Source organism: Mesocricetus auratus, unplaced genomic scaffold, assembly GCF_017639785.1.
Source record: "Mesocricetus auratus isolate SY011 unplaced genomic scaffold, BCM_Maur_2.0 Super-Scaffold_100019, whole genome shotgun sequence".
Classification (NCBI taxonomy): Eukaryota; Metazoa; Chordata; class Mammalia; order Rodentia; family Cricetidae; genus Mesocricetus; species Mesocricetus auratus.
The window spans coordinates 36,489,606-36,506,517 of NW_024429200.1; the positions used below are offsets into that span (position 1 = coordinate 36,489,606).

Here is a 16,912-nt window from a genome sequence, read left to right on the forward strand (position 1 = left end):
AACTACCTCCAGAGTACACGTGGCAGCACAGCAGACTGGACCGTGCAGTGTGGATGTTTAAAAGTCTGTGCCATCTCAGTTTGTGTAAATGCACTCTGTGATGTTCCCATGATGATGAAATGGCCTAGTGAAGCATTTCCCTGATCATATTCCCATTGCCAAGTGACATAGAACTAGTGAAATGTACCACTGAAAAATTAATAATCTGAATTTTATATTTTTTTTCTTAAGGAACAAAGATGTGAAATTCTGCATAATGTCGTGAAAAATAAACTGGGCTGTGATATAAAGAAGTCCTCTGAATTTGACCTGCAGTGCATAGCTAAAGAAACTGAAGGATTTGTGGCTAGAGATTTTACTGTTCTCGTGGACCGAGCCATACACTCCTGTCTCTCTCGTCAGCCTGTCTCCACCAGGGAAGGTATCTGTTCACCAATCCCTGAATTTTTTTCCTGTTCTGGGAATATAGTCGTAGCAGAGCAAGAATTACATACATTCTGCTTCGTACAGCATTTGAGTAGAAATCTGGCGTTTCCAGCAAGCATTACAGCGTATTTTAAAAATGAATTGGACTTGGAGGTGTGTGACTTTAATCCCATCACACAGGAAGTAGAGGCAGGCTATCTTTGTGAATTTGAGCAGCCAGGGTTTCCTAGTGAGACCTTATCTAAAATTTAAAAAAAAAAAGCTTACCCCCCCCTTTTTTTTTTCCGAGACAGGGTTTCTTTGTATTGTTTTGGAGTCCATCCTGGGACTCACTCTGTAGACTAGGCTGGCCTCAAAGTCACAGAGATGTGCCTGCTTCTGCCTCCCATGTGCTGGGATTAAAGGCTTTCGCCACCAACGCCCGGCTGCTTTCCTTTATTTTTAAACAGAATTGACGTTAACAACATCAGACTTCCAAAAGGCTCTCCATGGATTTCTCCCTGCTTCTCTGAGAAATGTCAACCTCCATAAACCTAGAGACCTTGGCTGGGACAAGATTGGTGGATTACACGAAGTTCGGCAAATACTTATGGACACTATCCAGTTACCAGCCAAGGTAAGGTAAAACACATTGAGACACACACACACACATACACATACACATACACACACACACACACACACACACGCACACACACACACACACACACACACACACACCCCAAGTACTAATGGTCAGAGGAAACCTATACCACTGACTATGGCTTTATTTGTTAGCTTATACAATTTCCATTTGATTGACAAGGATTTACTGAGTTACCAAGACATGGAATTTTCTAACTACTTGGTATTTTCTCTGCCTGTAAATGCAAAACCATTTTGATGTAAGTATCTTAATTCTGTTTTGCCTAAGTCACTCAGATTTGCTAGAGCATGGTGGACCATCTGCTGGCGTTTCAGCAGAAGCAATAGGGATGATGTAGGACGTGGACAGCCCTCTGGTCTACAAGACAGCCAGGTAGATTAAGCAGACTTTTACACTCTGGGTGTTAGTCTTAGAAGGGCAGAGTTGACCGGCAGCATAAACTAGGTGGATGGTGAGATAAAGGTCGAAGACTTGAGAAATGGGGATGGTTGTGAGGTCGAGGACTCATGCAGAGTAAACAAGTAAAGATTTGGGGTCACGTGTGGCTGGCTGGCAGCTCTTGAGAAGGGCCTGGGATGTGTTGAGTACAGCACAGAGCCATAGATTTAAGCCTATGGGAGAAGAAGTGGGCGTGGACTTATTAGCCAGCAGCATCATGGCCTCAACTGCTGAGTTTGGGCACCAGGCATTAATATCCAAGGATATGGAGACCACGCGCTTGGCTGCTGACTTTGAGACCTCTCTAGTTAGAGTGAAAGTGGAATTCATATTGGGATCTTGTCAGTAGGTGAACTCACATAAGCTTGCCTAGGAGTGGAGGCAAGCCTACTGCTGACTGTAGCTACTTAATGTGAGGTAGGGTTTTGCACTCCGGGCAGCTGGGTATTTAGAAGGTAATTGAAAAGGAGCTAATCATTTGGTTAGCAGAGACATTGCTGTCTACAACCAGGACATGACACGACACGTGCTTCTCTGCTATCTCTGTTTCAGTGCTTGAATGCACACAGCTATCACAATTAACCATATAAGCCGTATGTGCTTGTTGGAAGACTGCGACTTTGGGTTTGTTTTCCTAACACAGCCCTTTTACTACTCTTTAAAAAGAAAGACTGCTGTAATTCTGTAGCTCAGTAGCCTTGCCTGGCTTAGTCCAGGCCCTGGTCATACTCTTTAGTATCACCCAAACAAAACAGAAGACCAGCGCAGTGGAAGGAAGGTCTGGTGCCCCGACTGACAGATGCTTTGCATGGGCTTCACTGATTATTTCCCATAGGAATTTCCTTCCCTGCTGTGGTGTTATTAATAGAGGAGGTAGCAGTTATTAACATCCAAATGCTTTCTGTGTATTGGTCTTCAGTCTTTGTTTACATTTCTGCTCTTTGCCATGCTTTTAATATTTTTCAGTACCCAGAATTATACGCAAACTTGCCCATACGACAGAGGACTGGAATATTGCTTTATGGTCCCCCAGGGACAGGAAAAACTTTACTTGCTGGAGTAGTTGCAAGAGAGAGTGGAATGAATTTTATTAGTATCAAGGTATGTGTGCACTTCTTTCCTTCTTTGTCTTCTTCCCCCCCCCCCTTTGTTTTCCAAAACAGGGTTTCTCTGTATAGCCTTGGTGGTTCTGGAACTTACCGGGTAGACCAGGCTGGCCTTGAATTTACAGAGATCCACCTGCCTCTGCCTCCTCAGAGTGCTGGGATTAGAGGTGTGGCCACCACTGGGCCCTCCTTTGTCTTTTTAATTGAGGCAAACATACAGCATTCAGTTGTCATTGTTGTGCACTCACAGAATTGTGAACCTACAACCTCCTGTTTCCAAAGCTATTTCATTCTGTTTCCTCTTTCCCTCATTCCTTAGCAGCCATTAATCTTATTTCTGTGACTATGTTTTTGCCTGTTCTTAATATTTTGTACACAAAATATCAGGTAGTATCTGACCTTTTGTGAGTAGCTTCTTTCACTTCAAATTGACATGTGCATTGATATCTTAACCTTTTGGGGCCGAGATTACACTCCATTGCTTACCTGTACCACATTTTCCTTAAACATTCGTTATTACTGGCAAACTGGAAGTTGTTTCTACAGTCAGACATTAATGCATATATTTTAACATTATTTACTTGTGCATGTGTGTGTGTGTGTGTGTGGGCTCACATGTGCCACGTGAGCATGTCAGGGGACAGCCTGTGGGAACTGAGTCTCTCCTTGCACTATGTGGTTCCATGGACAAAACTTAAGTTGCCAGGCTTGGTGGCTTGTACCGTCTGAGCTACTTCTACAGGATTCTGTCTACCAGGGTTCTATGGATAATGTTGTTCTAAACACCCATGTACAAGTTTCTGTAGACATATGTCCTCACTTCTTTGGTATGTAGTAAGTCTTTGGTATGTAGTAATGCCTGCTTCACTTCTGCAGAGATGGAGGAGTGATGAGCAAAGGGGTCAAGACCATGATGGTGAAACCCACAAAGACAGCTGACCAGATAAGGGGGAGCTCTTGAACCCCAGACTGATGGCTGAGAGGCCAACAGGAACCACCTTACCTTTTTACCCTCACCACAGCCATCCTTGTTAATTCCAATTATGTTTCTTGATTGTGGATTGAGCTTCCATTTGGGAAGCTAGGAGTGGAGAGTGATGCATTTATTGGTTTATAGCTGTAAGGAATTGCATACTGATCCACTCCTCTCCATGAGTGGCTTTTATGTTCTTGTTTAAGGCAAACCACCATCGCTGTGAACAGAATGTATGTGAATATTAAAAGGAAAAGCAAACTGTACTTAAGAGAGAAGAGATCTACAGGAGTCGAGACAAATTTTGTGGGCCTCTCACTTTCTGACTGCCTTTATCTTACCCAGTGCACACGGGGTCTACAATGGTTTTTTGTTTGCTTGTTGCCTTTTTTTTCTTTTTCCCGAGACAGGGATTCTTTGTGTAGCTTTGGAGCCTGTCCTGGAACTCATTCCGTAGACCAAGCTTGTCTCAAACTCACAGAGATCCGCCTGCCTCTGCCTCCCGAGTGCTGGGATTAAAGGCGTGCGCCACCACTGCGTCTTCGAAATGTTTTTACAGTTGACTTTCAGGAAAGGAATTTTATTTTTCACCTCCTATATAAACAGATTGATTTCAGTAATTAAAGATGCTAAATAGAGCCAATTATCTCTCTATACAATTTAGGAGGTTCCCAAGGATTTGGTATGGATGGTTTGTCCCCTTTGAGGCATGTAATACTTCACTAAACAAATCTAGTGCTTAGTTGGCCGCGCTGTTTTGGCAGTAGAGACTCAGCAGGGAGCAGAACTGTGCTCGAAGTTTACGTTCTAATAGTGGAAAGAGACACTAAGTAGACAATGCCTGTGAAAGCTGTTGGGTGGTGGTAAGTCCAGCAGGAAGCATGCGGTAAGGAGGCATGGAATAGCTGGGCTGCTCACACACAGTGTTGTCAGGCAAAGCTGTTAAGCAGAGGAACATGTTGACAGGGATCTAAAGGAAATGAAGCCACAGGCCACAAGAGCATCTAGGACAGTGTTCTAGGCAGAGGAAGCTGACTTAGGCAGCCATGTCAACACCCCAGCACAGTTCATTGTAAGATACGCATGAGAGACAGCCATTCAACCCTACCTTAAACATTCTGTACTTCATTGTGCTTAATCAAAACCCAAGGATGTGTTTGTTTTTTAATTAATTTCATCTCAGCTTGATTTTCTTTTGCCCTCTAGGGTCCAGAGTTACTCAGCAAATATATTGGAGCAAGCGAGCAAGCTGTCCGAGATGTTTTCACCAGGTGGTTTTTATGTTTGAAGTAGCTGGCAGCTATTATTATTAATCTTGATTTTGGTCTTATTTTTTAAGAACTGGTTTATGTGAATTATTAACAAAGCAAACAACAAGTGTTTTATTTCAGCAAATACTACCTAAAATACATATCTCAATATTAAGTTTTGGACATTATTTTTTATTTACACTAGTAATATTCCTGAAAGTAGAATCTTAAGTACTCGTTCAAAGATCAGATAGGCCTCCCTCCCTCCGTCCTTCCTTCCTTCCTCCCTTCTTTTCTTTGAAGACAAGCTCTCACTATATAGAGCACATGTTTCTTCTGTCTTAGCCTCCTAATGCTGGGATTAGAAGTGTACATCACCACACTTTTCCTTAGATTGGATTCTTATATGAAGCAAGTAACTATTCCTTATGTTCCCTTATGTCTTTAAGATCTAAGTTTTCTCTTTCATCTCCTAACGTATGTCTTAGGAGTCAACACACCATATGTCCAGTTTTACTAATGCTCATATTACTGGATGTATAGAAGATCACATATTAATACAGAAGATAAATAAGTATCAATTATTCAAGTATAACAGAATCATGGGAGATTTTTAAAGTAAAACTTTACTTTGTAGTCTTCTAAAAATTTTGTGACACAGTGTACAGCTAAGAGACTATACATAGTAAATATATGAATGTAATTTGAAAAGGAATAATAAGGTCAAGGTTTATGTATCTACTATGCAGTTTAAGAAATAGAACCTTGTAAGAGGGGCCTTATTAAAAAAGTCCATGACCACATATTGACAAAAGGTTAAATTAACAAAGAACATATTATAATTATAATATTTTGTATCTAATAATACAGATTTTTTCAGAGTATTCCTACAAAACAATGCAAAAACAATAAGCTAGCCATCTTAAACAGGTTGAAGAATTAAACATACATTTCCCAGAAGCGGAAGCCAGTGAGCACACATGAAAATGGCCACCATGGGCTGGAGAGTTGCTCAGTAGTTCAGAGAGCTTGCTGCTCTTCCGGGGAACCTGGGTGTGGTTCCCAGCATCCACATCGGGTGGCTTGCAGATGCCTTTAACTCTAGCTCGAAGGGATCTGACATCCTCTTCTGGTATCTGAGGACACACGCACACACATTGCACACACATAAAAAGTACAAATCTGTTTTTAAATGGCTAGCCACGAGGAGAACCTATTGACAAAGATTTGGGTTTTAGTCTCTTACTTATCCAGAGGCATGACTCTCTAAACAAATATTTTAAGCTCTCAAGAGTCAATTTAGAGAGAAGATGGGAGACAAATACAGTCAAAGTTCCTGTGTGTATAGCTGATATTATCAGAGAATTAATAATGTAATAAAAATAAATAACACTACTCTGAACAAAAAACTCAGTTTAAATTTTATTATCCTGAAAATAAGGATAATTGCATCTAGAGTGCTTTCTTTAAGGGTTAGTTGTGAAGATTAAATATGTGTATATATATTTATTTATTATATATTGTATGTATGTGTATATATGTATATATTATAGTCTATGCTGTGTGTGTGTGTGTGTGTGAACTCTGGAGCCCTGGTAAAATGCAGAGTGTTTGTGTTTTTTTTCCCCAGAGCACAGGCTGCAAAGCCCTGCATCCTTTTCTTTGATGAGTTTGAATCCATTGCTCCTCGAAGAGGTCACGACAACACAGGGGTTACAGACCGAGTAGTTAACCAGTTGCTGACCCAGTTAGATGGAGTTGAAGGCCTACAGGGTAAATCACTGTTAATGCAAAAACACACTGTGAGAAGAAGTTACTGAGTAATCATCCTAACGTGGTCTCCCCCCCCCCCACACACAGGTGTGTATGTGTTGGCTGCTACTAGTCGCCCTGACTTGATTGACCCTGCCCTGCTGCGGCCTGGCCGACTGGATAAATGTGTATACTGCCCTCCTCCAGACCAGGTGACAACGTCATAGTCCCAAACCCAGCAGATGCAGGGGCCACACTCTTTGTGAGCTGTCCTTTGGCCATGCGGTAGCAATTGTCCTTAGAATACAGCTTTGCAGGCAAAGGCTTTGTTTACTGTTTGCTCAACATAACAGGCCCCGACTCAGGTGTCCAGGAACACGTGCCAACCAGTAAGAGAAAATCAGGGAGCCTAGCAAGGACTGTCTAACACTCACTGTTTTCAAAGCTCCACCCCGTATCCTGTCAGAAACCTCTAGTTCAGAGTCAGTCAAGCAGGGCAGTGAACATGTGGCCAGGGCACATGGATACAGTTGTTTGCACTCTTCTTGTCATGGTCTGCCAACCCTTGCCCCCAGATGTGCAAAGCAATAAATAAACAAAAGAAAGAAAGGCCAAGAGGTCAAAGTAGATAGCCCATGTGCCTTAGTAGCACGCCTTTGTTGGCACACTTGGCAAATCTAGGAAATAACCACGTGTGAGGGTGACGTTGTTCACATGAATAGTTACAAATATCGGTTTTTACTCATTTCCTACCTGTGTCTCCTTTTAGGGACACGGTTCTAAGAAAGACAGATCATGTACTCCTAGTACATTTTACACACCGCTTGGAAAGCTTGTTAGATATGTTGTTCATTTGTGAAAAAAAGTTTCAAAAGAGTCACAATTTTTACAGCGACAGTTAATTTTTGATGTGTTTAGTCAGCTAGTTTTTCTTCCTTCAGGTGTCACGTCTTGAGATTTTAAACGTTCTCAGTGCCTCCCTACCTCTGGCAGGCGACGTGGACCTCCAGCATGTGGCGTCAGTAACAGAGTCCTTCACCGGGGCTGATCTGAAAGCTCTCCTGTACAACGCCCAGCTGGAGGCCTTGCAGGGGAGGCTGCTGCCCGGTGGGCTCCATGTGAGTTCCTTGGGAAGACTGTCAGGGCGGTGGGCGACAGGAAGAGACTTGAGGACCAAACTCTGCAGGGAGGGACTTTAATGTGCCTACTGTAAATGGTCCAATATTGGATATGGGATTTGCAGAGAATTTTACTTATGAAGATTTGGCACATGTTTCCATAACATTACCATAATATTAACAAGCTATTTGGTATTAGAAAAATATTATTTAGTGTGTGTTATGGTAAAGCTTGTGGGGGACTTTGGCGGATTGCACGGCAGGCGAGGGTGACTCAGGCTGAGGGACAAACACGCCAGGCAGACAGAGCTTAAGGGAGAAGTTTTATTAGAAAGGGAAGCGGGCGTAAGGTAAGAGACACAGACAGAGAGAGGACAAGAGGGAGACAGGAAAGTCCTGTCTACCCCAGGGGAACAGCAGGAAAGAGAGGAGCAGGAATGGAAGAGTGGGAAGAGGGGTCCTTTGTACCTGGGCTGCCCAGGGTACTGCCTGAGTGCATTCTGCCAGGTGACGGGCAGCGTAATGCCCGAATCCTCACAGAGTGGGGTAGCATGAATTCATATAAATAGGAAAATAACGACTGAAGTTATTATTTATTTTGAAGATGAAATTGTGCCGGCCAGCCGGTGGCAGTCTCCTGTGGATGACCCCTATGGTCTTACCTCATCTCCTCGTTATTCTTTGGCATCTTCCTTACCTCCTGATACAAGCCGATCTTTGTTTATCTTGTATTTTCTATGTTCCAGCCCTAGAACCAGGGTTTTCTCTATTGATTTTAATTTTACTTTTAATTATTACAGGAGACAATTTACTACATACAGTCTTTGCCTATGTTTTCTAGGAAGCTTTTCTGTATACTTCCCTCCACCAGTTTTTGTTGGGAATCTCTGTAGGTCCTAAATTACTTACATAGTTCCAAGCGTGTGGGGTGGTGTGCCGGGAAGCACATGTATATAATGCGTGCACGGATGCACATGTGCACATGGAAGTCAGTGAGCGGCCTTGGGTGGCATCCTCAAGTGCCTTCTCCCGCTTTGAGCAGGTCTCTCACTAGTCCGAAGCTGTGGGTGGGCTGGCTGGCCAGGGAGTATCAGGGTCACACTGCCCCTACCACCCAGCCCTGTGATGACAATCCACAGCACTGTGGCCAGATTTTTCCTATGGGTTCTGAGGATTAAGCTCAGGGCCTCATGCTTACACATTATTTTACCTATTGAATCATCTCCATAGCCCCCAGGTCAAGGTCTTGCTATTTATTTTAGCAAGCCATTATAGTGAGTGTATTTTTTTCATATGAGTGCTTTACAAGTGAATATGTGTACATAGACATATATACTCTATAATGTGGTTGATATTAATCATTTCACAGTAAAAACAAAAATGAGTGAAAGGCAGAGATGGAGAACTAGAACCTGGATTCTGAGTCCTCGCTGTGTTATCACTGGGAAAGTTGATGTATTTTACACACTTCATCTTAACCTCCCCCTATTGAAGTCCTTACACTTGTATTGCGCAGGGCTGGGCATGTTGTTCCGTTGGTAGCATGCCTAACATGCACAGGGCTCTGGCTTCACTCCCCGGCACCAGGCAGAGCAGGCATGTTGGAGCACACCTGGAATCCCAGGAATCATAAACTCAAGGTCATCCTAAGTTACATAGCAAATATAAGGCCAGCGTGGGCTACACGGAACCTTGTCTTGTAAAAACGTTGTTTTTGTTTACCTCACACCCATAGAGGATTGGGAGCTTGCTGAGAAGGGTGAGCCTCTCCGAGCTGTCTACGGAGTGGCGTCTGCTGTTGTTTCTGGTGACGGAGTATTCAGGTCTTAACAACCGGCACTCTCTCTGTGTAATTTAGGATGGTGGCTCCAGCTCCGACAGTGACCTAAGTCTGTCTTCCATGGTCTTTCTTAACCACAGCAGTGGTTCCGACGACTCAGCTGGAGACGGAGAAAGTGGCTTAGATCAGTCCCTTGTTTCTCTCGAGATGTCTGAGATTCTTCCAGATGAATCAAAATTCAATATGTACCGGCTCTACTTTGGAAGCTCATATGAATCAGAACTTGGAAATGGAACCTCCTCTGACTTGGTATATTGTGTAGTCATCATTGGGTGACTCTGATACGCAAAGATACATGTTGGTGTGACATTGGAGTGGGGTTTGTCTCCTAACAGCCCCACATAGTCTCCCTGGTTGGCTGGTCTGCACTAAAAGTGGTCTTGTTGTTTGGTCCTTGTTGGGTATTTAAACGGGCAGGAGCAAGGGGCTTGGTTCTGCAGGGCTCCCTTTGTGATCTATCATGAGTGATTTTAAATTCTTTTTACTCTGGAATCTATTTCATAGTAAATGTAAATTTTATCATCATGAAGTACTTCTGGATATTATGGAATTTGCTACAACGATATCTAGAATTCCTAACAACAAAAATGTTACCTACCCTGTGATTCTTTATGGAAAATATGAAAAGAAGTAATAATATGTATCAACAAGGAAACTATTTAGATTAAATGTGGGCAACATCATTGTTTTAATTAGTTAAAGTGTATACCCACTCAAATTAATAGTGGCTTACTATTGCTTTTTTAATGTATAACATTTTATATGCATAGTTCCTTTTTATGTATATTTGCTTTAATAATTAAGGTTTTTGGTCTTTTGGGTTTTTGTTTTTGTTTGAGACAGGGTTTCTCTGTGTAACAGCCTAGGCTTGCCTGGAACTCACTCTGTAGACCAGGTTGGCCTCAAATTCACAGAGATCCACCTGCCCCTGCCTCCCAAGTACTGGGATTAAAGGTGTGTGCCACCACTGCCTAGCTTAATTCAGGTTTCTAAAATATAAAAATACCTGCTTTTATTCCTAAAAAGTAGGGTCTTTTTTTAAAAATATGTATAGAATTTAAATCTGTTTCCTATTTTTCAATTTCTCTAGAAATATTGGGGAATCTTCGCATAACTATTTACTAGACACTGAGAGGGGGCTAGGGAGTCAGCCGCTAGTGAAGTGCTTGGCACAGAAGCGTAACCTGAGCTCTGAGTCCCATGTAGGAACATGGACACAGCGATGCATATCTGTAAGCCTGCCTGGGGAGGCACAGACAGGAGGCTCACTGAGGTCTGCTAGCCAGGCAGTGTAGACAGCATGGAGCTCCAGGTGAGTCTGTGTAGAAAATAAGGTGCAGTGTAGACAGCATGGAGCTCCAGGTGAGTCTGTCCAGAAAACAGGTGCGAAGCTACTGGCAAAGGCACCTGACACTGACCTCTGACCTCTGGCCCCTCACTCACGCACTTACACAGAAAACTAGGAATAAGGTTCATGTTGAACCTGTCCTTGGCCACCAGTGTCATAGGTTTAAGTAGCAAACCTCTATGCTATGGCTGCTGCTCTGATTTGCTCTGGAAGTCCAGCATCACAGAATGCCGTCTTTAAACTTGCTTAACTTTGGTACATTAAAATACAAACTTAGCTAAGTCAAGATTATTGCTTGGTAGCCTGCTTGCGCTCCAGGATGGCCTTATGTACACCCTAGCAGCAACAGGCAGACGTAAAAGCACTGGGAAATTCTCAAACAGTAACTATAAGAAGGAAACAAAGTTTTCATTTTTATCTTCCTGACTTGGCTCTCTCTCTCTCTCCCGGTGTGCCCATTCATCTTCCTTTGGTCTTTGCTGTCCCTTCCTGCAGAGCTCACAGTGTCCCTCGGCACCAAGCTCAGTGGCTCAGGATTTCCCTGCACCTCCTGGAAAAGAACCATTGTTTACACAACACCCTGTGCTCAGGACACCTTCCCAGGAAGGCTACCAAGAGCTGACCCAGGAGCAGAGAGACCAGCTGAGGGCAGAAATCAGCATCATCAAAGACAGATACCGGAGCCAAAGTGGAGTATGGCCTTTTCCCTCACAACCGTTACAGCTTCAGAAGCCGCTTTTCCCTTTTGGTCATGCATGTCTTTGCATCTTTTTCCCGTTTCTTATTTTTTTATTTCATTTTACATTCCAATCACAGTTCTCCCTCCCACCCCTCCTCCCACACCCCCCTCCGCCTTCCCCTAGCCCACCCCAGTCCACTCCTCCTCACAGGTAAGGACTCCCATGAGGTTCCACATAGTCTTGTGCAGTAGGCTGGGCCGTCTGCATTTTAACTGAGCCCTACTCACAAGCAGGGTGTTGACTAAGATGCTTGTGAGTGTCTTGCTTTGGAAGTGTCCTTTGAGGAAGAATGAGTGTTATCCAGGAAAAAGCTGACAAGAAGATACGACACTGGGACTGCCACTGTATTCCCAGGTTAACATCTGTTTAATCTGCTTTTTGTTTAAGGAGGATGAATCCCTTAACCAGCCAGGACCAATCAGAACCAGCTTTGCTATTAGCCAGGCCCATTTAATGACTGCACTTGCCCACACAAGGCCGTCCATTAGCGAAGATGAAGAGAAGGGTTTTGCTGAGCTGTAAGTAGCCATAAGAAACATATTATTCACTTAAGCTCTTGAGTGTTTAAAAATTTTAAAACTTCAGAATCTAAAAATATATACACGGTTAAACTGGGGTTGTAAGTAGGTGACAGAGCGTCTGCCTAGAATGTGTAAGGCCCTGTACACTCGTCCCGTAACCATCAAAGAAAGTGTCATAACTGTGCACCCAATTAGACTTTCCCTAACTAGTTTGTTGGTTATGTTTGAGTTATATTATAGTGAGATGATTTTAGAAAATGAAGAAACAGGACAACATACAATGGCCTAAATAATTTTAATTATTTAGCTTATAAAGTTTGTTAGCAATGTCCCGGTTTTAACTGGGTGTGATGGTGCATGTTTTTAATCTCAGCACTTACGAGGAGGGAGGCAGGCAGTCTCTGAGTTCTAGGCCATCTTGGTCTATATAGTGAGTTCCAGGACAGCCAAGGCTACTCGAAAAAAAAAAAAAACACCAACTACACACACACCCGGGTTTTGCTTTAGGATGGTTTACATTTTATTAGTGTTGGCATTTATAGAATCTTTCTCACTTCGGGGATTTATAGTCTTCCTCCGGTTTACACTGTGGCTACTGTGAATGGTGGCCTGGGCATCATTCTGTCGGTGATTCAACATAATTCAAAAAGTATTTATTCCTGGCTTCATTTAAGAATAAATGCTTCAGTCGGGCAATGGTAGTGCACACCTTTAATCCCAGCACTCAGTTGACAGAGGCAGGAGGATCTCTGTGAGTTTGAGGCCAGACTGGTCTATAAGAACTAGTTCCAGGACAGCCAGTGCTACACAGAGAAACTCTGTCTTGGGGAGGGGGGGAAATAAATACTTCAGTTCATGTTCAATTTTGCAGTTCTTTGAAGGTGAGGTGTATGTATGTCAGCAATGTGTACTTACTACATAGATATCAAAAAAGAAAACTAAGGAAGAATAAGAAATGGAAATTTCCTTCGCCTCATATGACTCTGTACTTACATTCTTCTCACTAAAATGAGAGCCTCTACCTGTGCTGCGAGGCCTCTGATCCCTTTGAGCCGCCCATCCATCCGTCTTGAACTCTGTCGGACGTTGATGCGGGTGGCTCTTTGTGGAATTCAATGCCAGCTTCTAGCATATCTGCCACCGTACCCAGGGGTACACACGCATGTCGCCTCCGGGTTCTCACTGCCGATCTGTAGGCAGTGTGGAGCCACGCATTTGCAATTCTTTCCCTAGTTCACTGGGATAAAGGTAGAGTCATTGCCTCACAGGGTACTAACATTCCTTAGGCTATAGCTAGTGTCTAGATCTCAAGCCGACCACCTCAGTGTTCCACTGCTCTCAACATGGCTGATTTAATTAGAGAGATTATGTCTTATTTAGTAACTTCCCTGCCTTTGAACATAACTGTAAAAGTTATAATTTTCCTATGGCCTATTGACATTTGTATTTTATCCTGTATAATCTACTGTTTTTTGTCTTTCTCCTTTTTTCTACTAGACTGCAACTTTGAAAAATTATTTTTGATAGCGTTTTAATTTCCCCTATTTTCCAGTTATTTTCCTTTCATTTCTTAAAACACAAGGCTGTTTTTAAAACAATCCATTATCTTTTTGCAATTATTAAATGTTATTCACTAAGTATCATCTCTCTTACTTTTTAAGGTATGAAAACTTTCAAAATCCAAAGAAGAGAAAAAATCCAAGTGGAACAGTGTTTCGACCTGGACAGAAAGTAACTTTAGCATAAAATATACTTGTGGTTTTTCTAGGATGTATTTGTTTGTTCTGATTGTCTGTCCCTAGTTGAAAATATAAAAATGATGTCTGTAAATTTCTTTTTAACAAATGGGTTAATTTTATAGAATGGTAAATGCTGTGATTATATAATTAATGCTCAGGGCTGTCTGAGATTAATGGTGAAGCTAAATGAAGGTATTTATAACAGATTGTGTATTTATTTCCATAAGTCTATATTAAATCCTCAGTAAAATCCTATCAGATCAGTGATAAAAAATTTTGTTTTCTTTTAGAGGAGAGAGATTTCTTGACACTCACTGTTTTTGTGCCATTTGACAGATTATATGCCTTGCAACTTATTGACTGTTTTGGTTTTGGAAAAAGATATATTCTGTTATCTTCTGATTTTTTAAAATCCAAACATGACATTTACATACAATACAATTCAGATATATTTAATCCCTTCAACTGACAATGCCTGATAGACTCTTAGAATTTTTAAATGTTGTTCTTTTTGGTCCTGACTGTAGCATGATTTTATCTTGATACTCTCTTAATCCATGAATTAAACTGTAAAGTCAGCCACCATCAACACACACAGCATCTCTAATATCTAGCAGTTGGGTTTGGAAAAGGGAGACAGAGAGAATTAATGAGAATATACAGATAAGCGTATGAAGTGTATGAGATCTTGCGTAATGTGGATGAGTGTACAAGCAGGCCCCCTGCCCTGTCCACAGCCTTGTTAATGGCTGCCATGAGAAGCCTGCATTTCCCTTTCTGTTTCTCCCTTCCAGGTGCTGGCCATAGCCTAAGAAAGCCTTTTTTTTTTTTTTTTTTTTTAACTTTAGCCGTTTCTCTTTTCTAAAGCTCCCTGTCTTAGTTAGGGTTTCTATTGCTGTGAAAAGACACCATGACCAGGGCAACTCTTTTTGTATATTTGTTTGTTTTGTGTTTTTGGACAGGGTTTCTCTGTGTAGCCCTAGCTGTCCTGGAACTCGCTCTGTAGAACAGGGTGGCCTTGAACTCACAGAGATCTGCCTGCTGGGATTAAAGGTGCTGCACCACCACCCAGCCAAGGCAACTCTTATAAAGGAAAACATTTAGTTGAGGAGCTCAGTTACAGTTTAGAGGTACAGTTCATTATCATCGCGGCGGGGGAGCATGGTGGCATGCAGGCAGACATGGTTCTGGAAGGATATCTGAAAGTCCTACATCTTGCAGGCAACAGGAAGTTGACTGAGACACTCAGTGGTATTCTGAGCATAGGAAACCTTAAAGTTTGCCCCAACAGTGACACAGTTCCTCCAACAGAGCCATATCCACTCCAATAAATCCACACCTCCTACTAGTGCCACTCTGTATGAGATTATGTGGGCCAATTAAATTCAAACTACCACACTTCCCTTCTGGCCACGTGACTGCTTGCCAACCCTCCTTGTCTAATTTATAACGTGTGGCTTTCTCTCTTCATCTTTCCTCACCATCCAGCTCCTCTGGGCAGCTGATGCAGTTCACAGCTTGCCTTTGTCCTCCAGCTTAAAACAAAAACCCGAGTTTTTAGTACTAGGGATGTTGTTTTAGTTTACAGCATAAACAAAATACGCTGCATCTTGTAGGACCGCACAGTCTCCCAGAGGTCAGCTGTTTCAGGGTGACAATTGAAATTAAACCCTGTGAATCCCCTGGGTAACACTGTGGTACTTCTCACTGTAAGATGAGTGACATAATCAAGTCGTGTCACATGAGTGACAGTGAAAGCATTAGTCTTTGAAAGCTGGTGTTGGCAGATGTTTGGAGTACAGACAAAAATTGAGTTCCAGAGATGACAAATCGATGCCACCTGTGTGGCAGATGGGGCTGCAGAAGTCCTCTGGGCTCAGGCTGGATTCCTGTGTGTCGATTGGGAATGCTCACTGCTACTGACCGGAAGATGCCCAGGGAGACAGACAGCTCGCATATGGAGAGCGTGCAGTCACTCCCCGTTCTTGCCCCCTGGACCACTTACACATGGGTCTGTCAAGTGCTGCAAAGCCTGGAGAAGAAAGTAAACACCCCTAGACATTCTGACTGCATGACCATTAAGAGCACTGATGGCAGTCTTCAAAAGCCTGACAACCTAAGTGGTGTCCTGGAACCCACGTAAAGGTGGAAAGAGAATTGACTCTGCATAGTTTTCTTCTGACCTCCATACACACTCTGATACATGCATCTGTGCACACAGCAAACACATGCAATAAAAATGAATGGAATAAAAAATGCATTAAAAGCAAAAGAGCCCGGAAGGCTTTTAGCTGAGCATTCATTCACATAGGACACAAATATTCCTGGCTCGCTGCAAGAACTCTGGCCTTTCCCTCAAGCCTCATAGCTGATTATACTCTTTAATTAACAACCTGGCTATCTGGTTACTGGTTACCATCTATAAGTTAGCATAGCTTTTGATAGCAGATGTCTCTCCTAACAAAATTAAGGAGATGGATTGCTCAAAAATTCTTCCATAAGAGCAGTAGTAACTGTAGGTAACAATACAATGTAATATAAATATTATTTCAGAGATCCAGGAGAAACAATTTTGAACATTTGGACTGTAAAAAGCGAAGGGATAGATATGTTTGACCTGACTAAACAACACATGGTATTAGTAGATGTGTATCAAAATATGTTGGCCCTACTAATATAACTTTTATATTTCTTTTTTTTTTAAATCAAAAAATTCTGGATGGGTTTATGACATAAACTTATAATCCTGTCCCTTGGGAGGCTGAGGCAGAAGAACCTCTTGTTCAAAACCAACCTAAGCTATCGAGTGAGCTAAATAAAAGAAAAAGAAAAGCTGCTCCTTTGGGGGATCTTTCCACTGTTGTCAGAGCTCTTCCTTAACCTAGGAATATGTTCACATACGACTAGGTGGGCCACAGTGGTGTTCCAGTTTCTAGGAATCCATGCCGGTGCAAACCCCATGTCTTCAGTCATCTGGCGAACATCTGATTACTTCCCAGTACACCTGGGATAAGG

General features: G+C 42.5%; 1 protein-coding gene across 3 annotated transcripts in view; it reads left to right on the plus strand.

Moving 5' to 3' along the window:
* Pex1 (peroxisomal biogenesis factor 1) overlaps nt 1-14,152 on the plus strand; it is a 40,048-nt gene extending 25,896 nt beyond the window's left edge. For all 3 annotated transcript variants that reach the window (XM_040728586.1, XM_040728587.1, XM_040728588.1), the window contains 11 exons: nt 232-421; nt 876-1,042; nt 2,477-2,611; nt 4,796-4,860; nt 6,470-6,612; nt 6,700-6,803; nt 7,533-7,709; nt 9,568-9,798; nt 11,393-11,590; nt 12,025-12,155; nt 13,820-14,152. In XM_040728586.1, coding sequence (XP_040584520.1) covers nt 232-421; nt 876-1,042; nt 2,477-2,611; nt 4,796-4,860; nt 6,470-6,612; nt 6,700-6,803; nt 7,533-7,709; nt 9,568-9,798; nt 11,393-11,590; nt 12,025-12,155; nt 13,820-13,904 — 1,626 coding nt within the window. In that variant the 3' untranslated portion in view covers nt 13,905-14,152. The remainder of the gene's footprint in view (nt 1-231; nt 422-875; nt 1,043-2,476; nt 2,612-4,795; nt 4,861-6,469; nt 6,613-6,699; nt 6,804-7,532; nt 7,710-9,567; nt 9,799-11,392; nt 11,591-12,024; nt 12,156-13,819) is intronic.
* The last annotated feature ends 2,760 nt before the right edge of the window (nt 14,153-16,912 follow it).